This window comes from Apium graveolens, unplaced genomic scaffold, assembly GCF_009905375.1.
Source record: "Apium graveolens cultivar Ventura unplaced genomic scaffold, ASM990537v1 ctg6835, whole genome shotgun sequence".
Lineage (NCBI taxonomy): Eukaryota > Viridiplantae > Streptophyta > Magnoliopsida > Apiales > Apiaceae > Apium > Apium graveolens.
Window position 1 is genome coordinate 25,352 of NW_027419821.1, and position 24,283 is coordinate 49,634.

Below are 24,283 nucleotides of genomic sequence, written 5' to 3' on the forward strand. Positions count from 1 at the left end.
TTAGTTTTGATAAAAAAGATTTTAGTAAGCTGTGAAATTACCTTAATCAACTTATAAACTAAATGTTCTTAACCTCCTTTACATATCCCTTTGGCTGAGTCGCACACCTCCAGCGACTCAGTAATCATTGTTTTCACGTCTAAATGATGAACTTGCCAATTATTTTTGGTTGACACAGCCAATAACAAACGAACAGTTTCCAACATCTCACTAGTGCAAAAATCTCATGGTAGTCTATCTTGTGCTCTTGAGCATATCCTTTTGCAACCAATATTGTTGGGCTTGGGCTTAATCTAAACATATTTATTTGAGTTTATGTTATTGAATAAAAAGTCTCGATTATTGTAGTTGGTTATAGTAGTGTGCCGCAAGTTTAGGATTAAAATAAGTGAGAGATAAATTAGGATCAATTATCCTAGTTTATAGCACAATTCTGTTACAAGTTGTTTAAGTAGCAGTGCTGGTTTATTCTGTAAGATCTCATCAATTGTAAGAATTTCATACAAGTAATCAATCAAATATTAGCTGTGTTATCTCTTTCTTTATTTGCTCTAACATCTGGTATCAGAGCACTCAAGTCACCTGTGAAACACGATCGTGGTTAAACAGTGAAATGGAAGCTAGCAAGAACAAGGAGGGGTCATTTGGACTGAGTTATCCTATGCTAACTAAGACGAACTACACCACATGGGCCATCAAGATAAAAGTCTTTATGCAGGCACACGGTGTTTGGGATGCAATAGAACCAAAGGATCCAAAGGGTACAGTCGAAGAAAAAACAGACAAGCGAGCACTAGCCATTATCTATCAAGGGATTGCAGATGACATGCTGTTAACGATAGCAGAAAAGAAAACATCGAAGGAGGCTTGGGGGGCTATAAAAATAATGTGCCTAGGTGCGGATAAAGTAAAGAAGGCTAAAGCTCAGACCCTAAAATCAGAGTTTGAGTCTCTAAAGATGAAAGACACTGAAATGTTGGATGACTTTTGTATGAAATTAAACGGCTTGGTTTCGAAAATCAGGGCGTTAGGAGAGACAATTGCTGAAGAGTATGTCGTTAAAAAGCTACTAAGGGTTGTCCCAACTAAGTTCCTCCAAATTGCGTCTGCAATCGAACAATTTGGTAACTTAGACACTATGTCCGTGGAGGAGGTCATTGGTTCTCTTAAAGCCCATGAGGAACGCTTGGGTGGACAAACGGAGAACAACGAGGGGCAGCAACTACTCTTGACTGAGGATGAGTGGCTCAAGAGAGAAGGCAACGACAGGAAACTTCTTCTCACTCGAGAAGAGTGGTTGAAGAAGTCAGGAAAGGCTGGGCAAAGCAGTGGTAGTGATTATCACACAAGGGATAACCGTATGGCTCGAGATAGAAGCCAGGTGAAATGTTACAATTGTGCTGCATATGGACACTTCGCTTATGAGTGTCGTAAGCCTAAGAAGAACAGGCCACAAAGAGGGGAAGCAAATATGTCATTTATAATCGACGAAGAACCTGCACTCTTGATGAATTTATGCGAAAACATCAAACCTGATGTGATTGGCATTACCGAGGATAAGATTATAGTAAACATCAAGGAGAGAGATGAAAACGTATGGTATCTTGATAATGGAGCTAGTAATCACATGACTGGACGTCGTGAGAAATTTGAAAAGCTTGACAGGACTGTGAAAGGGGAAGTGAAATTTGGTGATGGCTCAGTAGTCCAAATTCAGGGCAGAGGTTCAATCAAATTCCTGTGCAAGAATGGGGAGACCAGAATTTTAAGCGAAGTCTGCTACATACCTACTTTGTGAAGCAACATCATCAGCTTAGGACAGCTCTCGGGGGAGGGAAATAGAGTTGTCATGAACGGAGAGAAGCTGTGGGTTTATGATAGTTGTGGAAGGATGCTTATGCAAGTCTAAAGGTCTGCAAATCGACTCTATAAGATTCACATTCAGGAAGCTAAACATTATTGTCTACTAACAAAGGGTGACGAGGAAGCATGGTTGTGGCATAGAGACTCGGACACGTAAATTTCAAGGAAATGCAACTGTTATCAAAGAATCATATGGCTCATGGTGTACCAAACATTGTTCACCCCAAAGAAATCTGTGAGAGTTGCCTTATGACAAAACACACGTAAGCCTTTTCCAAATAAATCTAATTTTATTGCTAAGTCTGCTCTAGAATTGATACATTTGGATTTATGCGGTCCTATATCCCCTTCCACACCGGGGGGGAACAATTATTTTATGCTTCTTGTTGATGACTACAGCCGTATGATGTGGGTTTATTTCCTTAAACACAAGAATGAGGCACTGAATTATTTCAAGAAGTTTAAAGTTCTTGTTGAGAATTGAAAATGACAGGGTATTCAAGTTTTAAGAACCGATCGAGGAGGCGAATTTTGTTCAAAAGAGTTCAACCTTTTTGTGAGGAACATGGCATACTTAAGCACTACACGGAATCCTACACACCACAACAAAATGGTGTCGTAGAGCGCCGGAATCGTACAGTAGTTGCCATGGCATGAAGCATGCTCAAGGAAAGACAGGTGCCAGCTACTTATTGGGGAGAGGCAGTCACTCATGCCATTTATATTTTAAACAAGCTGCCAACACGAGCAATGTCGAATCTTACTCCTCATGAAGCCTGGTTTGGAACAAAACCAAACTTGCATTATGCCAAAGTATTTGGTTGTACTGCTTATGTCAAGATTCCAGCTGTACACACAAAAAAACTCGACGATAGAAGTCGACTAATGGTTCATTTTGGCAGAGAAGCTGGAACCAAGATATTTCGACTGTTTGATCCTATAACTGGCAGTATTCACATCAGCAGAGATGTGTTTTTCAACGAACAGAAAGCCTGGAATTGGGATGACTCTATTAAATCTGCGCCTAACAGCGGTGCACACTTTATCCTGGAAAATGATCCCACCGAACCTGAGAATTCTAGCGAAGAAAAACTGACAGTACAACACCTACCACTCCAGACACGACATCTTCTGATGAAACTGCAGAAACACCGCCCCCAAGGCTCCGCTCACTTGCAGATATTTATGACCACACGACTGAGGTGGAATTAGCTGAAGATGAACTTATGTTAATGGGTATTGATGAACCCATTTCTTTTGAGCAGGCTGTTGAGGACGATGCCTGGAAGACAGCAATGGATAATGAAATCGCCTCTATTGAAAAAAACAATACTTGGCAACTAGTGGATCTTCCAAAAGGGCATAAACCTATAGCACTTAAATGGGTTTACAAGTTGAAGACTGATCAAAATGGAGCTATCACTAAACACAAAGCCCGTCTTGTGGCTAAAGGATATGTTCAACGTCATGGAATCGATTATGAAGAAGGCTTTGCCCCGGTTACTCGACTTGAAACAGTCCATTTACTCCTTCATTGGCAGCTAAAAATGATTGGGAGATTCACCATCTTGACATTAAATCTGCTTTCTTGAATGGTGTTTTACAAGAGGAGGTTTATGTAACACAACCCAAAGGCTATGTCAAAAACGGCTCCGAACATCAAGTCTATAGGCTTCCCAAGGCTTTGTATGGGCTTCGTCAAGCCCCTCGAGCGTGGTATGCTCGTCTCAACCAGTACCTTCTCACACTCGATTTTGTTAAATGCCCATATGAGCATGCTGTATATACTCAGAAGGATGGAGCTCATTCTCTAGTTGTTGGTGTCTATGTCGAAGACTTATTAGTTACTGGCTCATCTCTGTCACACATTGCCAAATTCAAGGGGGAAATGAATCGTGAATTTGACATGTCTGACTTAGGGCTGCTGTCTTACTATTTGGGGTTGGAAGTTACTCAAGACAAGGAGTTTATTGAACTCAGGCAGTCGACTTATGCGCAGAAGGTGCTCGAATAGGCAGGCATGGCAGAATGTAATAGTGTGAGATATCCTATGGAGCACAAGATACAATTACATGCTGACAGCTCGGGTGAAGTTGTAAATCCTACGCAGTTTAAAAGCATTATAGGCGGGCTCAGATACCTAGTGAATACAAGACCTGATATTGCTTATTCTATAGGGATTGTTAGCAGGTTTATGGAAAGGCCTACACAGCTGCACATGAACGCAGTTAAAAGGATTTGTCGATATCTGAAGGGAACGCTACAGTACGGACTAATCTACACAAAAGGCCAAGGAAATTATATACTTTCGGGTTTTTCGGATAGTGACTTAGGAGGGAGTATGGATGACCGAAAGAGTACGGGAGGAATGGCTTTCTATCTTGATGAGAATTTAATTACTTGGGTGTCACAAAAACAACGGTGTGTTGCACTCTCTTCGTGTGAGGCTGAGTTTATGGCGGCTACGGCGGCTGCCTGCCAGGCGATTTGGTTGCAGCGGGTACTGAGTCATATCATGGGCATCAAGGTTGCTCCTGTCACATTGTACATTGATAATAGGTCAGCTGTGGACTTGGCACGTAATCCAGTTTTCTATGGACGAAGCAAGCATATTGACTTGCGCTATCACTTCATCCGTGATTGTGTTGAACAAGGATTGATAATTATAAGACATGTCCGCACGAATGAACAACGAACTGACATCCTAACGAAGGCATTGGCAATATCCAAGTTTGAGAAGATGCGTCAGTTGCTTGGTGTCAGAAAGCTGGAGAATGTTTAGATTAAAGGGGAGTTATGTTGGGCTTGGGCTTAATCTACACATATTTATTTGAGTTTATGTTATTGAATAAAAAGTCTCGATTATTGTAGTTGGTTATAGTAGTGTCCCGCAAGTTTAGGATCAAAATAAGTGAGAGATAAATTAGGATCAATTATCCTAGTTAATAGCACAATTCCTTAATGATATAAAGTATAAGAATATAAGATATAGATATAAAATTACCCATTTTTCCTTTGTAATATCATTATTATTAATTTTAGTACACATATTATATATGGTGCTGGATTGACCCGTTGTGAGTACTACATGTTTATAGTGTCATAAGTTAATCTCACAGTAATAATGATGTATTGGTCTTTTGACTTGAAATCATTATATTTCTATACGAGAATTAATATACTTTGATACTATTGAAAGTTATCCTTGACCGGGTAATAATAAAAGTAGAGATTGGGTACATTATGAATCGTATGAGAAATATGAATGATCTAGATGGGATTTAGCCCTCATGTATTAAAGGAGTGATATTATTGGCCCTTGATTGAGTAAGACTATAAAATGCATGGTCGTGCTCAAATACTGATTTGTTTAATAGTTTACTCATTGATCAAGGAAAGAAGGATTGAACGTTAACGGAGGATGACACAATGCATGCCTCGAGTTTGATCTATAATATAAGGCTAAAGGGATTACATTGTACATTATTCACGAAAGGTTTAATTGATCACTGATTAATAATTAATACTTGGGTAACAATGATGTATTACTAGATGCCGCTCATTGTTTATGATTTGAAATTAGATTTAAAATTGTTGCCAACGTAACAATAACCTAAAGGGTCGCACAAAGAATGATTGAAGGATTATTTAATTTAAATTCGGACTTAAATAAAATGTAAGTATTTCGAATTATTTGTTATTAATTAAGTGTGACTTAATTAATTAAATAAATAGGAAATTCGAATTTAATATTGCATGACCAATTTTTTAGATATATTATGTTATGTTATTCAGCACTGCATGTTTCATCGATAAATTATTTATTTCTTTGAAGTTGCTTTTATGTCTTTGGTTTCTTTTATGCACACATTATTTACTTTCAAGTTCTATCTAGTTTTGTGATTTTTATGGTCATTCCGGCTTATATTTGATTATCTAGATATGGTGATGGTATGTAGTTAGTGATGCCAGTTATTGTGATGGTGGATACGTGGTGAAAAGTGGTCGCTAAGTAGTCGTTCCTGTGATATTTAAATATTTGGAATTTGTGACAGTTTGATTTTAGTAAGTGTGTATGATTGTGATAATATTCTTAAATCAGGTGGTTTACATATAGTTTTTGGTATTGGCATATGATATTGAGTGGAAAGAAATGGATGGAAAAAGTGGTCATGCAATGATTTGAACTTTGAATGTAGTTATTTTTTAAAATAAATTTATTATCTACGTAATGATATTGGTGGCTAAAGTTCATGGTTGTATGTGGTAGTGGATGGTTGTGGGCAATCGTTGTTCAAGTAGAAAAGAGATGATTGTGGTTTATGAAAATTTGGATAGAATTAAAGAGTTGTGGAAAATGAATACAAATCATATATTGGATTAATATACATAGATATGTATGACTGGCTGGAATTAAATTTTATTATTTATTAATTAAGTGTTCTCATTGAAATATGAATATCTCTCAATAAATATATCCTAATATGTTAGAATCTTATAAGACGTTTTAATCTTAGAAGACGTTTTAATCGAGGATATCTTTCTTTTGTGACTAAATATCTCCTAAGATAGTATCTTACAATCTTAGTCAAATCCCACCATATTTCTTTTTGACTAAATATCATAATATCTCCTAATATCTTACTATCTTAGAAGACATTTTAATTTTTAAACATCCATGGATTTCATTGAATAAATTCAAAATCAAAATCGATCTTTGAAACATATATGCTCACAATCTCAATTTTATTATACCCCTAAATTTCATATAAATACACAATTATGTATTAGTTTCATACATGTTTAATACGTTTAAAGGATAATATAGAATTTTAGTCAAATATTAAGATCTTTCTTTTTTGACCCATATATCATAATATCTTAATATTCTAAAAGACGTTTTAATTTCCATGATGTCCATGGATTTTACTAAATTAAGTCAAAGTCAAAAATCCAAATTGAATCTTTGTAATCTAGCATATCCTGTCAATTCCAATTTATATACCCCTAAATTTCATATAAATAAGGCATATGTATTAGTTTCAACATGTCAATGTCTTAAAAAAACATCTCCATTTTCATTCATGGATAAATCTCATACATGTCTCCGCTAAATATAGACAATGCAGAACCCATATCTGGCGATGCAAGGAGTAGATGAAGCTGATATCGAACTAAGAATCCTGAGATGTGATGTTATCATCAAATCACATCAGTCACACACTGTTCCTAGGATGGGCTATCCTGCGGCATATGCATCTTTCAAGATTAAGCCTCGAAATTTTCCAGGAAATGCTGTGGTTATTGTTTCACATACGCAATTGGAGAATCGGAAGGGGAACTCACAACTTGCAGGCTGGAAGGAAAAACTGAATCGGGACGTACGGACTATTGAGTTAGAGTTAAATATATTTAGCAAGGTGTTTAACGAGCATGGATTTGAATGTCCGCAGATCAGAGGATCAACAAAAGAAGAAAAAGTCTTGAGCGGTAAAAACTTCGAGAAAGTTATTAAGGGGCTTGAAGTCATCACTTTATTCAAGCTCTACCAAAGATGTTAAACTTAAGCATATGCTAGAATGTTTTACGAATTATGTATGATTTGAATTAATGGTACTCTAATATTATAAATATTTTTGTGAACTGATGTTATTTACATAATAGTACAATACTAGTATTTTATGATTTTATAAATTTAAATTAATTGATATTAGTATGTTACACTAATTAGTTATTTTGATTGATGGCAACGAGAAGTTATTGATAAATATTTAGAAGTTGTGCGAATAATAATAGAAATTACGACGAACATGAACATAAACTTTTTGTGGGACACATTTTTGATGTGTTTGGTCATATTAAATTAATGAATGATATTGTTAGATAATTTATCATAAATACTATATTGAGGAACACCGATAGAAAAATTTGAATGATGATTTTATAATATCTATGTATTATATTATACATTTCATGCATGATTAATTAATAATATAAAATATAATTGTAATACATTTTTATGATAATATATTCATTTCAATATTTTTAAAATTAAAAAGTAACTAATGTGATACACGGGTATTGGTGTTACAGTTTTCTTCAACATTAGCTTTATCGCTATGTAACACTAATTGAGAGCGGTAACAATAGAATAACAATTTTTTAACTAATGTAACGTTGCTTGGTAACACTGACATTATAGTATCCCACTTATGGCATATTGGTAGTAGCTTTAAGAGCAACAACATGAACATGTGCACTTGATAAGAGATATTTTTGTCGATAATCTCCAAGAATTGGTACATTCAATGTTATCTTAATATCTTCAATTCAACATCAAGGCAAGATGAGAGAATCGAAATATATAAGCTTTAGAGGCTTTGATCATAGATTTTAGAATTGTTGGGCTTTTGCTGAGAAGGCCTAAGTCCACATTAATATGATATTGTCCACTCTAGGCCGAGCCCGCATGGATTTGTTTTTGGGCACCTCCCAAAAGGCCTCATACTAATGCAGTTATCTGGCTGCTTATATTCTAGTCATCTGCCCCTCCCACAAATGATGTGGGATAACTCCTGACAATCTCACCCTTCAAATATCGAGCCCAGCACCTGTCGATTTTTCCTGCTGATTGTGTGATCTGGATCCCCCTTGACCCATACTGGAATTCTTTTAGCTTTCTGCCTCCCCCTTGGCCCATACTGGAAGTTCCACCTGCCTTTTCCTTGAGCCCATATGGGGTTAGCCCATCTGCCTTTCCCTAGGCCTATCTGGGATTCCGTCTGAGATTGTTTTGGACCGTTACAACCTCAAGCTCTAATACCACTTGTTGGGCTTTTACTGAGCAGGTCTAACTCCATATTAGTATGATATTTTCCACTCTGGGCCGAGCCTGCACCGATTTGTTTTTGGGCACCTCCCAAAAGGCCTCATACTAATGGAGTTATTTGGCTGCTTATATTCTAGTTATCTGCCACTCCCATAAATGATGTGGGACAATTTCTAATAAGAATCTCATCTATATTACCTGCAATATCATTAGCATCATCAATATTATCATCAATATCACTAGGATGTGGCATGCTTGTCAAGATCATCATCATGAGAGAAATGTTATACTATACCCTTAAATTTTTAGTCAACTTTAGATTTGGAAATTCTTTATCCTAATATGTAGCTGAAACAGAAAGACCTTTAATTCTCTTTATTATTTTAAAGCGATCTCATCACTTCTCACACATATATCACTTTTCAAAAGCAATATTTAAGGCACTAGAAGTCCCCTGACTTCTCTCTCAAGTCTACCTCTCATTTTTCCAGCATAAAAGACGGCCTCTCAGTTTCTTAATTTTTCACTAATTGTTTCCCACATTCCCACTTGAAAGGCTCAAATCACTACCAAATGAAAAAATTAGAGAGGGCCGGAAAGAGTGTCTACAGTCATATAAATAAGGTATCCTCACACAAGGGTCTATTTTTAGCCATACTAGAATATAAAATATAGTACTAATTAAATATGTACCTTCAAAAGAAGAATCCATATGAATGGATATTAGAGGAGTTACAAGAATAACACTAGCATTCTTCTTTGCATCAACCACTTCAACCTTAAGATCAAGAAATATTGAAGTGTCAGCATATGCAGCATCATCTGGAGTCGTAGTGGTGCCTTCATCAAGACTTTGACCTGATCATTCTTGTGGGCATGAAGCTTATATAACCCTTTAAGCTGAGAGTTCTTGTTGGCTTATCGCAAATATTGAATCATTCAATATTGCATCGAACTCAGCTATATGCTCCTGATGAGCTTCTTTATCCTTTGTGTGCGGTACAATATTAAATTCCATTTTTTCAGAACCTCCTTGAGCAGTGTCAGGGAATTGTCCTTCCAGTAGTAGTGTGTGAACCTTCACTTTGAGAAGGTGGTTCTTTTGTGACAAGGTCATTAACGCCTGTTGAATCCCTTTGAGATTCAACTTCTTGTGTGCTGTAACCTTTCTGTGAAGATTGATACCTTGATTTATTTCTGTAATATACAATTTATCTTCTGTTTTCGTTTTCAAATTGTCAGTACCGGCTTGACCAGTATCAAGACTAGATAATGACTTAGCTGATGACTTGTCAAGAATTCCACCAACATCAGGAATAGAGGCATCTCTATCTATATTGGCCTTGTTTAGAGGAATAGCTCACAACTTGCAGGCCGACAGGAAAAACTGGATCGAGATGTACGGACTCTTAACTTAGAGTAAAATATTGTTAGCTTTGGCAAGGTGATTAACGAGCATGGATTTGAATGTAGCAGATGAGAGGATCATCCACAGAAGAAGAAGTCTTGAGTGGTGAAGAGTTGGAGAAATTTATTAAGGGGCTTGAAGTCATCACTTCATTCAAGCTCTACCAAAAATGATAAACTTAAGCATATGTTAGAAAGTTTTACTTATTATGTATGATTTGAATAAATGGTACTCTAATATTATAAATATTTTTGTGAATGTGATGTATATTATACATAATAGTACAATACTATTATTTTATAATTTTATAAATATGAAATTAATTGATATTGGATATTACTATTTGTAATAATTAGTTTCCCTAAAACTTGAGTTCATTAATCTTTTTATCACAAAAAAAATGAATTACTTGATTGATGGCAACGAGAAGTTAGTGATAAATATATTTAGAAGTTGTGTAAATAAAAATGAGAAATTATTGCGAACAGGAAAATAAACTTTTTGTGGGACACATTTTTGATGTGTTTGGTCATATAAAATTAATGAATGATATTGTTAGATAATTTATCATAAATACTATATTGAGGAACACAAATAGAAAATTTTGAATGATAAATTAATAATATATATGTATTATATTATACTTTTCATGCATGATTAATTAATTATACAAAATATAATTTTAATACAAGTTTTATGAAAATATATTCATTTCAATTTTTCAAAATTAAAAAGTAACTAATGTGATACACGGTATTGGTGTTACATTTTTCTGCAACATTAGCTTTATCGCTATTGTAACACTAATTGAGAGGTGTTACTATAGAACAATAATTTGTTAACTAATGTTAAGCTTTTAACACTTGCATTATAGTAGCCCATTTATAGCATAGTGGTAGTAGCATCTAGAATAGTTTGCATATCTGGATTTGAAAGTGCATTGGGAGTCAGATCAGCATGAACATGTACAACTTGATAAGAGATATTTTCACTCGACAATCTCCATGAATTGTTCCATTCATGTTGTCTTAATATCTTCAATACAACATCAAGGCAAGATGAGAGAATCGAAATATATAAGCTTTAGAGGCTTTGATCATAGATTTTAGAATTGTTGGGCTTTTGCTGAGTAGGCCTAACTCCACATTAGTATGATATTGTCCGCTCTGGGCCGATCCCGAACGAATTTGTTTTGGGCACCTCCCAAAAGGGCTCATACTAATAGATTTATCTAACTACTTATATTCTAGTCATCTGCCCCTCCCACAAACAATATGGTACAACTCCCAATAATCTCCCCCTTCACACATCGGGCCCGACACCTGTCTTCTGGCTTTCTGCCTCCCCATTGGCCCATACTGGAAGGTCCACCTGCCTTTTCCTTAAGCCTATATTGGGTTAGCCCATCTGTCTTTCCCTAGGCCTATTTGGGAGCCCTTCTGAGATTGTTATGGACCGTTACAACTTGAAGCTCTGATACCACTTGTTGGGCTTTTGCTGAGCAGGCCTAACTCCATATTGGTATGATGTTGTCTGCTCTGGGCCGCGCCCGCACTTATTTGTTTTTGGGTACCTCCCAAAAGATCTCATAATAATAGAGTTATGTGGATGCTTATATTCTAGTCATCTGCCCCTCCCACAAATGATGTGGGACAACTTCTAATAAGAATCTCATCTATATTACCTGCAACATCATTATCATCACCATTATTATCAGCAACATCACTAGGATGTGGCATGCATGTCAGGATCATCATCATGAGAGAACTGTTCTACTACACCCTTAAGTTTTAGGTCAACTTTAGATTTAACAATTTTCTTATCCTGATGTGTAGATGAAATAGAAAGACCCTTAAATCTATTTATTATTTTAAAACAATCTCATCATTTCTCACACATATATCACTTTTCAATAGCAATATTTAAGGCACTAAAAGTCCCAGACTTCGCTCTCAAGTCTACCTCTCATTTTTCCAGCATAAAAGACGATCTCTCAGTTTCTTAATTTTTCACTAATTATTTTCCCAAACTCCCACTTTAAAGGCTCAAATCACTCCCAAATGAAGAAATAAGATAGGGCCAGAAAGAGTGGTCTACAGTTATATAAATAGGGGTATCCTCACACAAGGGTCTATTTTTAGTCATAATAGCAGATAAAATAATAGTACTAATTAGATATGTACCTTCAACAGAAGAATCCATATGAATGGATATTAGAGGAGTTACAAGAATAACAATAGTATTCTTCTTTGCAGCAACCATTTCAACCTTAGGATCAAGAAATATTGAAGTGTTAGCATATGCAGCATCATCGGGAGTCGTAGTGGTGCATTCATCAAGACTTTGACTTGATCATTCTTGTAGGGCATGACGCTTTGAAGCTTCTTCAACCCTTTGAACTAAGGGTTCTTTTGGGTTATCGTAAATATTGAATCATTCAATAAAGTATCAAACTCAGCTCTATGATCGTGATGAGCTTCTTTATCCTTTGTGTGTGGTATAATATCAAATTCCACTTATTCAGAACCTCCTTCAGCAGTGTCATGGAATTGTCCTTCCAATAGCAGTGTGTGAACCTTCACTTTGAGAAGGTGGGTCTTATGTGATAAGGTCATTAGCACCCGTTGAATCCCTTTGAGATTCAACTTCTTGTGTGTTGTAACCTTTCTGTGGAGATTGATATCTTGATTTCTTTCTGTAATATACAACTTTATCTTTTGTCTTCCTTTTCAAATTGTCAATACCAGGTTGACCAGCATCAAGACTAGATATTGACTTGTCAAGAATTCCACCAACATCAGGAATAGAAGCATCTTTATCTGTATTGGCCTCCTTTAGAGGAATAGCTCCTGATGATTCATGTTCTATATAAAAGTAGACTGTGTAGGAGAGTAATGTATAGTCATTTGCACCTTGAGCAATATCCTTTTCCTCTTTGACAAAAGTCCAGATGCAGTGACCTCCTTACTTGCATCATTATCTGCAACTTTATTAATATTTAGCTTTGAATTTAGAGTTGTAGTGTCATCTTCATCAGAATCTGACTTAACAGTCATTCTCAATGCCGTTATTTTCTTCTATTTTACAAAATAAGCTTCTTGTGTCAGGAACATGGTTGGAAAGAAGTGACAAGAGAAGCGTCAAGATTTGTTGCCACATACTGAGTAAAGTTTTCTTTGGAAAAAATGCTTGACCTCCACAAGAATCACAACCTTTCATGTAATTTATTTTTCTCGTCCCTACTCTCATTATCTTGAATGTCATTATTAGTAATTTTGAACATAAGTAGCCATTCATCATCAACGGTATGAATAACCAATTTGCAGAGATACAACTAGAAGAGTATCAAAGTTAAATACATTGCTGACAAAGCATCTAATAATACAGTCAAAATAGAAATTCTGCATTTCCTAAGCTTGGTTCTGAACAGTTCTCTCATCTTGGAAAACTCATAACTGTACATCAATATCCTGAGATAATAAAATAGGACCTCAGTAGAATGATATAAGGAGATTTGTCAATTAGAATAGGTAGCTATAGAGCTGCTTGAATCACTTCAGGGGTGATTTCATACCTCCTATTGCCATTGTGAAAAAAGATACTACCTTTTTTCTTATGTACTTTTTTGTGTCCCAAATCCGCATAGCATCTAATAGTGGGGTTAGTTAAGGCAAAATCAATGTTGCTTTTTTCAAGAAAATCTTGAATGACGTGAAAATTAGGATGGATTTCATTGTGATCATGATGTGCTTTGAAGTTGTTTGGGCCGATTTCATGATTATGTTGAAAGTAAGGTTTTGTTGAAGAAGCTTGAAAGGCATGTAGAGACACTAGTATTTGTCATTGTTGAGAATTAGAGTTCTAGTTTAAGTTTACGAGAGAGGGGAGAAACGATATTTGTGTATAAAAACTGATGTGGAAATATTATTAGTTTTATAAAAAACTAACATGATTTTAGACAGTCTATAGACAAACAAAACAAGCGACTTGATGTGATTTGTGAGAATAATTGGCGGTGCTAGTTTCTTGTAATCATAGTTAATTTATTAATGTATATCTACAATAGACAATAGACTTGTATACTACGCCTAGAAATACGCAACTGTGTGCATAATTATCTCACATGAATTAGAATCGTTTCCGCATAATTATCTCACATGCATTAGAATAGTTTCTTTAGAAACAAAATAATTAAAATTTCTTCACTTAACTCATAAAATCATGTGATATCAAAGAGATATTAGTATTTATTTTTAGAACAAATACTGAATTTGAATGGTTTATATATATTATTGATGTGTCATAAGGATTACACAATACTTTTAGAATTTTACTCGATCAGGATTTGACGTGCAATAGGATTTGACCATGTTAGTATTTTATCTACTTTGTCTCACCTGTGCATCAGTATTTGTACTACTTACTACTTTTTATAACTTATCATTTCAAGTTCATTGATTTGGTTTGTGAATGTGACTTCTAATAATGACTTGGCGAAAATGTCTGTCGTGTATTGTTACTTTCATGACATGATCCGTTACAAAATGAAATCTAATATTAATATGCTTTGTCAGGAAATTGGGTACTGGGACTTCCTGTTGTGGTAATAACATTTGTATTGCCTAGTAAGATAATAATTATTTCAGACCGTTGGATATAATTGTATAGATGAATGGAATAAGTAAGGATGTAAATATGAAACAATTTTATAATTTGTGATATAAACTGTTACAAACTCATCAGCTAACTAAAATGATACTAGAGATAATCAAGCAGTTAACCTATTATGCTAAGCTATATCTCCCTCATATCTTTATAAGCTTTTTATTCTTATACAGAGCAAAATTAATAAATAATGGAGGTATAAAATATTACAAATGTATTGGTTGTTCTTAATTATAATTAGAAATGGGATTGTAATGTTTGTATTGCAATAAAGAGATTATTATTATGTACAATATATATAGAGGATGTACCCTAGGATTCAAAAAGTAAAATTTAAGAAATATAAACTTGGACTAGTGCACTTCAATTGCACCAAACCACTTCTCCCAAGCATATATATATAAAAAGATATTAAACAATGGAAGTGTGGACTGACAATCACCCTCCTACTAATTAATTTAAATAAATAATTTTTACGTTAAGCCTTTTATATATGTAAGTGACAAAAATTGTACGAGTAGGCTCAAATGGAGAAGTATGTTCTCCAACAAGTTTTGCTTTAAAGTATTACAAAACATAATGCGGAAAATTTTGCATGACTAATAATAATTCTCTTAATTAATTAATTCTCTAGCTAAGAGTATTCCACCAGACCAAACTCTGGGTACATAATGATCCAACAAAAACTTAAAACACATTTAATTGTAAGTCACGGTCAATTACATAAAGCAACACTTGAAAGCTACAACAAATTTAGCTTATCCTGCACTAGTCCCCCAACTTGCGCAAACCACTAGTCAAAATCTTCATGGCCTAATATTAGCAGGAGAACGTGCACACGCATGTTTGTTCTATGAATTTATCTTAATTATGTTCAGTTGATTGTTGTAAAATAAAGTGAATGAAGTTTCATGATGCAGTTGATGATTATATCTTCCTGCTTGATTATCATATCTTGATACGTAATGAAATTATCATTGTTTTATGCAGTAAATGAGACTGATAATCACTTATTTATGCTCTGCCACTATAGTCGTTTTGTTCTCCCTAACTTGTTGCATAAGTTAGGAACTTCTCAACCACATGCTACATATTCAGGACAGAGCCAAGAGTAGTGTTGCTCTTGGTTTGATCCAGGTTTTTGCTGCCAGCTATGGCGAGAAAGAAATGCCCGAGCCCATGACAAAGGAATTTTTGGCCCAATGAAGCCTATAGATTGTATTCTAGTTGATGTTAAACCATGACAAAGGAATCAGCTTATAGTTTTGCTTTAATTGGTTATAGAGCAAGGGAGATCTCCCTTTTATATTCTCTTTTCTAATACATCTCTTAATTTAGCAAAAAATAATAGCACTTCTTCTATTGTCATTTCTTTCGGCCTACAATTAATTTGCAACACTAATTATAAAAAAGAATGACAGAACTAATTTGGGTATTCTCTTGCATTTTTCTTCGGATAAAAATTTGGAATCATATGAAGGCCTAAGGGTAACAAACCTTTGGGTATCCGAGGAGAGAACAATCATTGTTGTTGGAAGAGAGGTTTCCGACATATCACGCTCCTGACATTACAATACATGTTCAACTCTAATTAAAATATGAAGTTATTTAAGGTTGTAACTCTATAGCTATCTTAGTACAGTGTAGGTAATCACTCCTACCACATATAAAAGCATGACAATGTTACAGTACAACGGCATATGATAGAGCATTGTTTTGTTTTTCTATTAATATTTAAAAAAGTAATTGAAAGAGATATATATATATCAATTAATATATAGGTAGAAAAGAGAGATTGAAAAAAGGAGAGAAAATCTTGAGTGATAGCTGCGTAACTTAGATAGATAATAATTGAAGCATAAATTTGTACTTTGAAAACCTGGAGTGATGTTATATTTGCCAAAATTAATTAGTAATTTGAGAATCTGGAGTGATACCATATCTGCCAGAACTTAAATAACATACATGTACCAAGTTTACACTAAGATTATTACTAGTAATTAGTTCAAGCATAAAGTTAGTAAATAATTGTCAATTATAACTGTATGCTTTACAAGAGTACTGCATATTATCATTATATATATGTACATACTTGCACGAAAAGGCTTACTTTCATGTCCATTTGTTCCTCCAGGACAACTTTACCCTTCTCCATCTGTTTAATTTCCAAACATGTAAATAACTGATCAAAGGGGCCCCAAAATCCATGTTAAAGCAAAAACAATGACTTCCTACAACTTAAATAGTAACATTGTTAAATAAAAAAAATTATGAATGTGAGTATCATTAAACTAGTAAAACTAATCAAAACATCGTTACTTTATGCAACTTATACATAGAAAACCTAAAAATTAAACTTTCAATTTTGTACACACAGCTAGAAGAATATCCATTTATTAGCATACTTAAACAAACATTTTGCACTTTTGGAATGAAAATTAAAATACAAGAAATTGACACGTAGGACTTGTTGTCAGGTCGGTTTTTACTATGGAGCTTCCCAAGTCTATAGTTGATTGTTAAGAGAGTGAGTGTTTACTTGCTTGTAATGTACTGGTTATAATTTTGTTATTGTTTCGAAACTAGTACCTAGTACCTATATATTATTTTACACTCTCCACGATTATTGGACTTATTTAAGTTGATCCATTTTTTAAAATTAAAAATTTCAGGTTACTATGTATTTGCCAACCACAGGTTAATGATACGGAGGTGTAGATTGTATATTGGAGAAGCTAAGATATTAGCAAGTTTGTAATATGTATTGTTTAAACTTTGTAAATTATAACTTTTGAGTTTGGATGATCGGATTTATATTGTAATAAAATTATTTTTTAATATATAAGGAGTGCAACAAGCTTAAAGTAGTTATATTAGTAACTTTTCTTTATTATGGGTTGGTAATTGGGGTTGGGGTTATAGATATACATATTTAATAGGTAGAAAGGGAAGAACAAAAAAGTTGAGAAAACCTGGTAATAAATAAGACAATAAGATAGTTAGACTAATTAGTTTACACTAAGATTATATATGTAGACAAAGCATTAAGATTGTGATTAGTAATTCAAGTATAAATAGCTTACACTAAGATTATATGTGGACAAAGTTTATATTAAAATTATAATTATTAATTCAAGTATAACTTAGTAATTTTTTACTGCATGTGATAAATGATGCATGTGCTTGACAAATGAACTATATATTGCCCTACTATATCTATATCTGCATATATATATAACAAAAGGCTTATCTGGGTGTCCATTTGTTCTTCCATAACAGCCCTGCCCTTATCCATTTGTTTAATTTCCTAAAAATCTAAGTAACTGATCAAAGTGGCACAAAACACAAGTTAAAAAAATAATGCCTTGAGCTGTTACTTAAAAAAACAGAACAATGTGAGTGTCATGATAAACTACCAAAACTATTCAAAATACCGTTATACTAGTCCCTCAGTCCCATCCAATTTGTAATATTCAACTCTGCACGCAGTTTAAGAGTCTTATAAAAATGTAGTTGCCAACATTTTAAAAAAAAATCTTCTAACATATTTTTATACAGAAAAAGAAAATTTTCAAAAATAAATTACAAAAATATACTTTATAATCGTCTTAAAATGTTTGTCAAATACGTAAAAACTGTAAAAAATGATAGGGACAAAAATAGTATTATGCAACTTATACTTAGAAAACTACAAATCGAATTTCAATTTCGTACACAATCGAAAAGTGCCTATTAATTAACAAACTTAAACAAGGCAGAATGAAATTTAAACATATACTTGCACACTACAAAGCTAAAATTTATATTCAAGGAACACTTCCTCACCTAATCTTCTTTGAATTTGTTAAATGATATAGATCCTAACAATTTCGCAAAAAACAAAAGGTCTATGAAAGGTATCATTTCTTTCAAAAGGTCCATTGACAAAAGAGGTAGATTAATGGATCTAACATGTACAGCCTTCTCAAGAATCTTTGTAAGCAGATCAAAACTATACAAAACATATATAAATCAAAGATAGAGATAAAGAGGTTACCATCAACATGATCGATAAGAATTAAGATGTACATATATAAATCACAAAACATAGAATTCAATCAACAATAGAAGAATTATAGAAGCACTAAAATAAAATCTTAAGATTAAATATAAAAATAGCATATTTCACAACCACAAAACTAGCTACACAATTTTAAAAGCTATACACCTCTTCAAACAATCTGCTGGAGCCTATACTCACCTCTGAAGCAATGGAAGGTTTTAGCCTTGTAAATACTTAAAAAAAATATATTCGTGAACAATCTTTAATAAAACCATAATAAGTCAAATTATAAAACCATAATAAGTCAAATTATGGTGACACTATCTGCATAAACTTTTAAGGTTTACATGGAGAAGCATTCAATTTTGTCATTATGATTAAAGATAGAGAGAAAGAGGTTACCATCAACAACTTCTTTTTGTCTTTATTTGAGTAATTTAAAATGTTTAAAAATTATGTAACTTAATATTGGGTAGTAATGCATTTATCTTTTCTTGCTAAACGAATTTCATATTGCAGAAGAGGCCCCTAATATTTAATTGTGTCAAAAATATTTACTCTCTAAATGCCCCACCCACCAACCCCTCACCCGTTCAATTGTTAATATTGGTGATATTGTGTTTGACACAAACTTGAACATAAATATAAAATATATCTCTATAATTTATTTTTATTTTTTTGAATAAATATTATATATTCAACTTTTATTTATAATTTTTCTTTTAAAATAATATAATTATACTTACATTCATCTTAAAATATTTTCCCAACACTCTCCCAAAAATTCATTAATAATTCGGTGGGATGCTGACTACATTTACACTTTAATTTTTCAAAAACTACTCTTACATACATGTTACAAATTGGTGGGACGACGTTAGCAATTGGGTGTGGACAAAGAGAGTACATTTCAGTTTTAATTCTTAAAAATGCAGAGACATACTTGTTTGAAATAGTCACATAAATTTGAAATTTTATGAATGTATGTTATATATGAGTTTGGTGTATAATTGATATGTACTATAGTATATTAACTTTCAAGTTAAAGTAGCAAAATAAATATTTTTTTATTAATGTAAAATTTTAATATTTCATAAAAATAAGCATGTTTTGTTTATATTTTTTAGTTTTGATAAAAAAAAATTTAGTAAGCTGTGAAAATTACCTTAATCAACTTATAAACTAAATGTTCTTGACCTCCTTTACATATCCCTTTGGCTGAGTCGCACACCTCCTCAGTAATCATTAATTTCTCTGATGTGGAACACCGTTTTCACGTCTAAATGATGAACTTGCCAGTTATTTTTGGTTGACACGGTCAACAACAAACGAATAGTTTCCAACCGTCTCAACTAGTGCAAAAATCTCATCGTAGTCTACCTTGTGCTCTTGAGCATATCCTTTTGCGACCAATCACGCTTTTGTACTTAACTATATTAACATTGGCATCCTTCTTAAGCTTAAAAACCCACTTCCAAACCAATCACTTTATGCCCCTTGGCAATTCATTTAACTTCCAAGTGTCGGTTTTCTCAATCGAATTGAACTCACTTTTTATGGCATATTTCCGGTCGTGTTCCTTAATTGTTTACCCATAATTTGAATGCTCATATGTTCCAATGAGAATTAATTATTCATGAATCTTTATCTCTTCAAATATCATTTAGCAATCTGAAATATTTTGGGTTCACCGTTATCATCATAATTCTCAGCATTTGAGTTATCAGAATGTGTATGCATTAGAATTGTATCACTTGTCCCCGTTGTCACCAGTATATTCAGCCTGCAGTGCTCGTACGTCCCACTTCTATTATGTACGTCTCAATTGTAGAAAAATTTCCAGGCAGCGGGACTCTTTCTCCTTCTGTTGTGAACCATGGCCAACTTTTTCCTTCGTCAAAAAATGACATCCCTGATAACATGAACTTGATTGCTTACTGGAACATATGAGCATTCAAATGTTATGTACGTCTCAATTGTAGAAAAAATGTCAAAGTTTGGTTTCTTACCCGTCTAAGCATTGTATGGAGTCTTTCTTGTAAGAGCTCGAGTTGGGAGCCGATTCAAGACGTAAATAGCATGCCTCATAGCCTTTCCCCATAGCATTGGTGATCGATTCATCTCCTTTAAATAACTTTTAGTCATCTTGACAGAGTCCTATTTCTACTCTCTACGAAAATGCCATTTTTATTGTGGTGTGTTTTGTGTAGTTAGGTTTCATTATATTCCAGATTTCTCACAATACACAGTAAAATCCTTGGACACGAACTCACCATCTTGGTAAATTCTAAAAATCCTTATTATCATGTCTGAACCTATGCTCCATAAGAACATAACACTTCTTGAACGCCGGTGACTGCCTTATCTTCATTTTTTATTTTTTTGCCCACTAGGGTCGGTGGTGTCACTGGTCCACCTAGATCACCATTAAACTAACTGTAAAATATGAGTAGCACTGTAGAGTGTCTTTGATGAAAAAAAGCTCCTGGTTTATTTTAATATGAGATACTCAGTACATGTTTTCTTGGACTGACTCACATTTGGTAGACCATACACCATTCCATCCATAAATGTTAATATCATTGACTAGTAATTCATACGTCCTAGGAAGCCATGCCACATACGTGATGTTTCTTGAGATTTTGAAAGTATAAAATCAGGTTTAACATTTTCAATAATAACTCTATACAATCTGTTGTGAGATCTCTTAAACCTTCATATATATTCTCCCACTTTTTTTCAAAAACCCACAAGTAATTCCCATTGGACACCACTTTGTTTCCTTCTTCTAATAGATTGTCCTAACTTATTATAGTACACGTTCTTTCCCGTTTCTTGCACTTGAAGACTATGGAACTCTTTCCCCTCGTCGATATTAATTCCTCATCCGAGTTTCTTAAATTTTTAGTCTTTTCACCTCTCATATGGTTAATATTGTCGTTGTCAAGATACCACAAATTTTATTCTACTATTGTTTCGTTCCCATCAGTCATCAACTTGGTACGACATCCGTCTTATTAACAAAAACACAATTGTTATATTCTTGTTCATATTTTGCCAGTAAAAGTGTAGGTTCATCATCTTCCCTTTGCACCATATGTACTTCTTGTTTTCATATCTTTCATACTCAACGATAGCAAAAAATAAACAAAAAATATTTTTTACTCATCTCCAGCCAACCCACCTCGCACTATCCTTGTTGGACAGGAAATAATAAATGCGGATAGTCCTTCTGGGACCCCCTAAGGCAGACAGGGATACTAGAAAACTCATAACGACCCTCAAACCTGGTCGCGTGTGGGTTTTTGAAAGAAGGAGTGAGGTTGACTCCCCAAAAGAAGAAGCCAAAGAAAAGAGCTAGAAAGGGTAAGAACATCGGGCCCCGTACGTGCGAGCCCGTGTGCTCGCATATTTTACATTTCCTGCACGCATCTCACTTTACATTGCATTTTAATTTCTTGTATTTATTATCTACTTGCGTTTCTTCTCTCCACTGTGACTAATGTATCAATATATTGTCTTCTTTTCAGAAGGGCCATCTCCCATATTCCCTTCATGGAAGAGGCTGAGCAAGCTGCGACCATCGGGCCAAGTTCAGCCCACGGCTGTGACCACAGGGACTCATTCTCAGGTCCTCCCTCCAGCTCGCATGACTACTCTTTGAGCATTCAAGGGCTCAGGGCCTTCTCCACGGCTGAAAAAGGCATCGAGGCCACAAATAGGGAAAGACGGTCGAGCCATCCCCGAAAAAGGCTGCTCATCTGATGCCCCTCTCCCTACTTCTTTCTTCTTCTTGTCAATACGGTCGCGACCAAAGGGATCTATCTGTTTTATATTCCTTTCATACTCAACGATCCAAATATTGTCTTAAGCATTTGAACCTTAGATATTTCAGCACCTTGACATAAAGTCTTAATCACTTCCAGGCATCCTTATCTTTCTTCTTCTCAGGTATCCCCTAATAAATCATGGCAAGAGCATTTTATTTGTCCTTTCTTCTGCCCCCGCCTTTTGGATTGTTGGTTTGATAGCCCCCCAAACTGTGTGAGCCTGCATAAATAGTCTCATCTTCAAGGCCCATGTTGTGTAATTAGTTTTGGTTAACATCGAATAACTCAAGCCCATCGTTCCTCCCTTGCTCTTCTCAAATCCATCATGGTCTCGTTAAACATGTACTTTGTAAATATAGATCACCAAGAGCTCTGATACCAAATATTAGAAACGTTTAAATAGGTACTACATATAAAAATATATGTATAAGCTGTTTTGAAAAAAAAATAGAGAACATAAGTACATTTACCCAAAAGCTCTATTCTTCAATGACTTCAAGCAATACATATGTAATGGCAATAGCTCTACAAAGTGGTTAAAAACTAGGAAATTACTACACATACTCTTATGAACAATCTCCACTACTATTGTTATTAAATTACGATCCTAAAAATAATCCAACTAATACTCTAACTAAATCAATCAACTGATATTCTGGACTGCATAAAAAATAGTTAGTTTAAATTAAAAACCACACATGGTACTTTTAATGTTCTTGTTTTCCTCTTGCAACCGATTATTCTCAAATAGGAGATGCTATTAGAAGAGCCTTCCCTTGACAACTTTTTTCCAGAGATTTGATAAACATTCCTCCAGCTTCACGGTTTGCGAGGATGTCCCTCTGCCGTTTCTCCTCCTTGTGTTCATGCTCACTATAAAGAATAGATTCCATCAATTAAGCAATTGTAATCTTTAGTTTACGGTGATATATATCTATATAGGGAAATGATGAAATACAAACTAAAATTAAAATAGAAACTAGAAACTAATCTAAGCCATTAGATCTATCTAATCTAATGGTCCCCCTAAATCACCCCACCCAACTACTCTGCACCCTCCCACACCTTATTTCAACTTTTCCCCTCCATTTTTAATTTGATTTTCCCGTCAAACCGTAAGTTTTTTTTAAAATCCGATTTCACTATATTTTTCTATATATCTCAACGATCGATTTGCATACCATATGTGTTATATTTCGAATTAGTTTTAAAAAAAATTATTTGTTTTCTAGTTTCTATTTTAAATTGGTTCTATTGGAGTAGCCCCTATTTTATATATAGGGGAATGATCAAATGGAAACCAAAATTAAAATAAAGACTAGAAACTAATCTAAGCCATTAGATCATATAATCTATGTCCCTCTAAAAGCACAACACCCAACTAATCTACACCCTGCCACACCCAATCTCAACTTTTTCCCTCCATTTTTAATTTGATTTTTTCTATCAAACGGTAAGTTTTTTTTTTTAAAATTCTACTTCATTGTATTTTTCTTCATCTCTCCAATGATCGATTTACATACCATTTGTGTTATGTTTCGAAGTAATTTTTTTAAGAAAATTATTTGGTTTCTAGTTTCTATTCTAAAATGGTTTCTATTAGAATAGCCCCTATATATATCATATGAGAATTTTGAAACCAAAGT

The 24,283-nt window shown here is 34.2% G+C and overlaps 2 protein-coding genes across 2 annotated transcripts; both read left to right on the forward strand.

Annotated features, from left to right (window-relative positions):
* Positions 1 to 613: 613 nt before the first annotated feature.
* On the forward strand, positions 614 to 2,520 carry LOC141703600 (uncharacterized). The gene is made up of 2 exons (XM_074507069.1): positions 614 to 1,724; positions 2,357 to 2,520. The coding sequence occupies exons 1-2, from the start codon at positions 614 to 616 to the stop codon at positions 2,518 to 2,520; spliced, it is 1,275 nt and encodes a 424-aa protein (XP_074363170.1).
* Positions 2,521 to 3,883: 1,363 nt separating this feature from the next.
* Positions 3,884 to 4,645, forward strand: LOC141703601 (secreted RxLR effector protein 161-like). Its single transcript, XM_074507070.1, has one exon. It carries the CDS (start codon positions 3,884 to 3,886, stop codon positions 4,643 to 4,645), a length of 762 nt encoding a protein of 253 aa, XP_074363171.1.
* Positions 4,646 to 24,283: the final 19,638 nt, after the last annotated feature.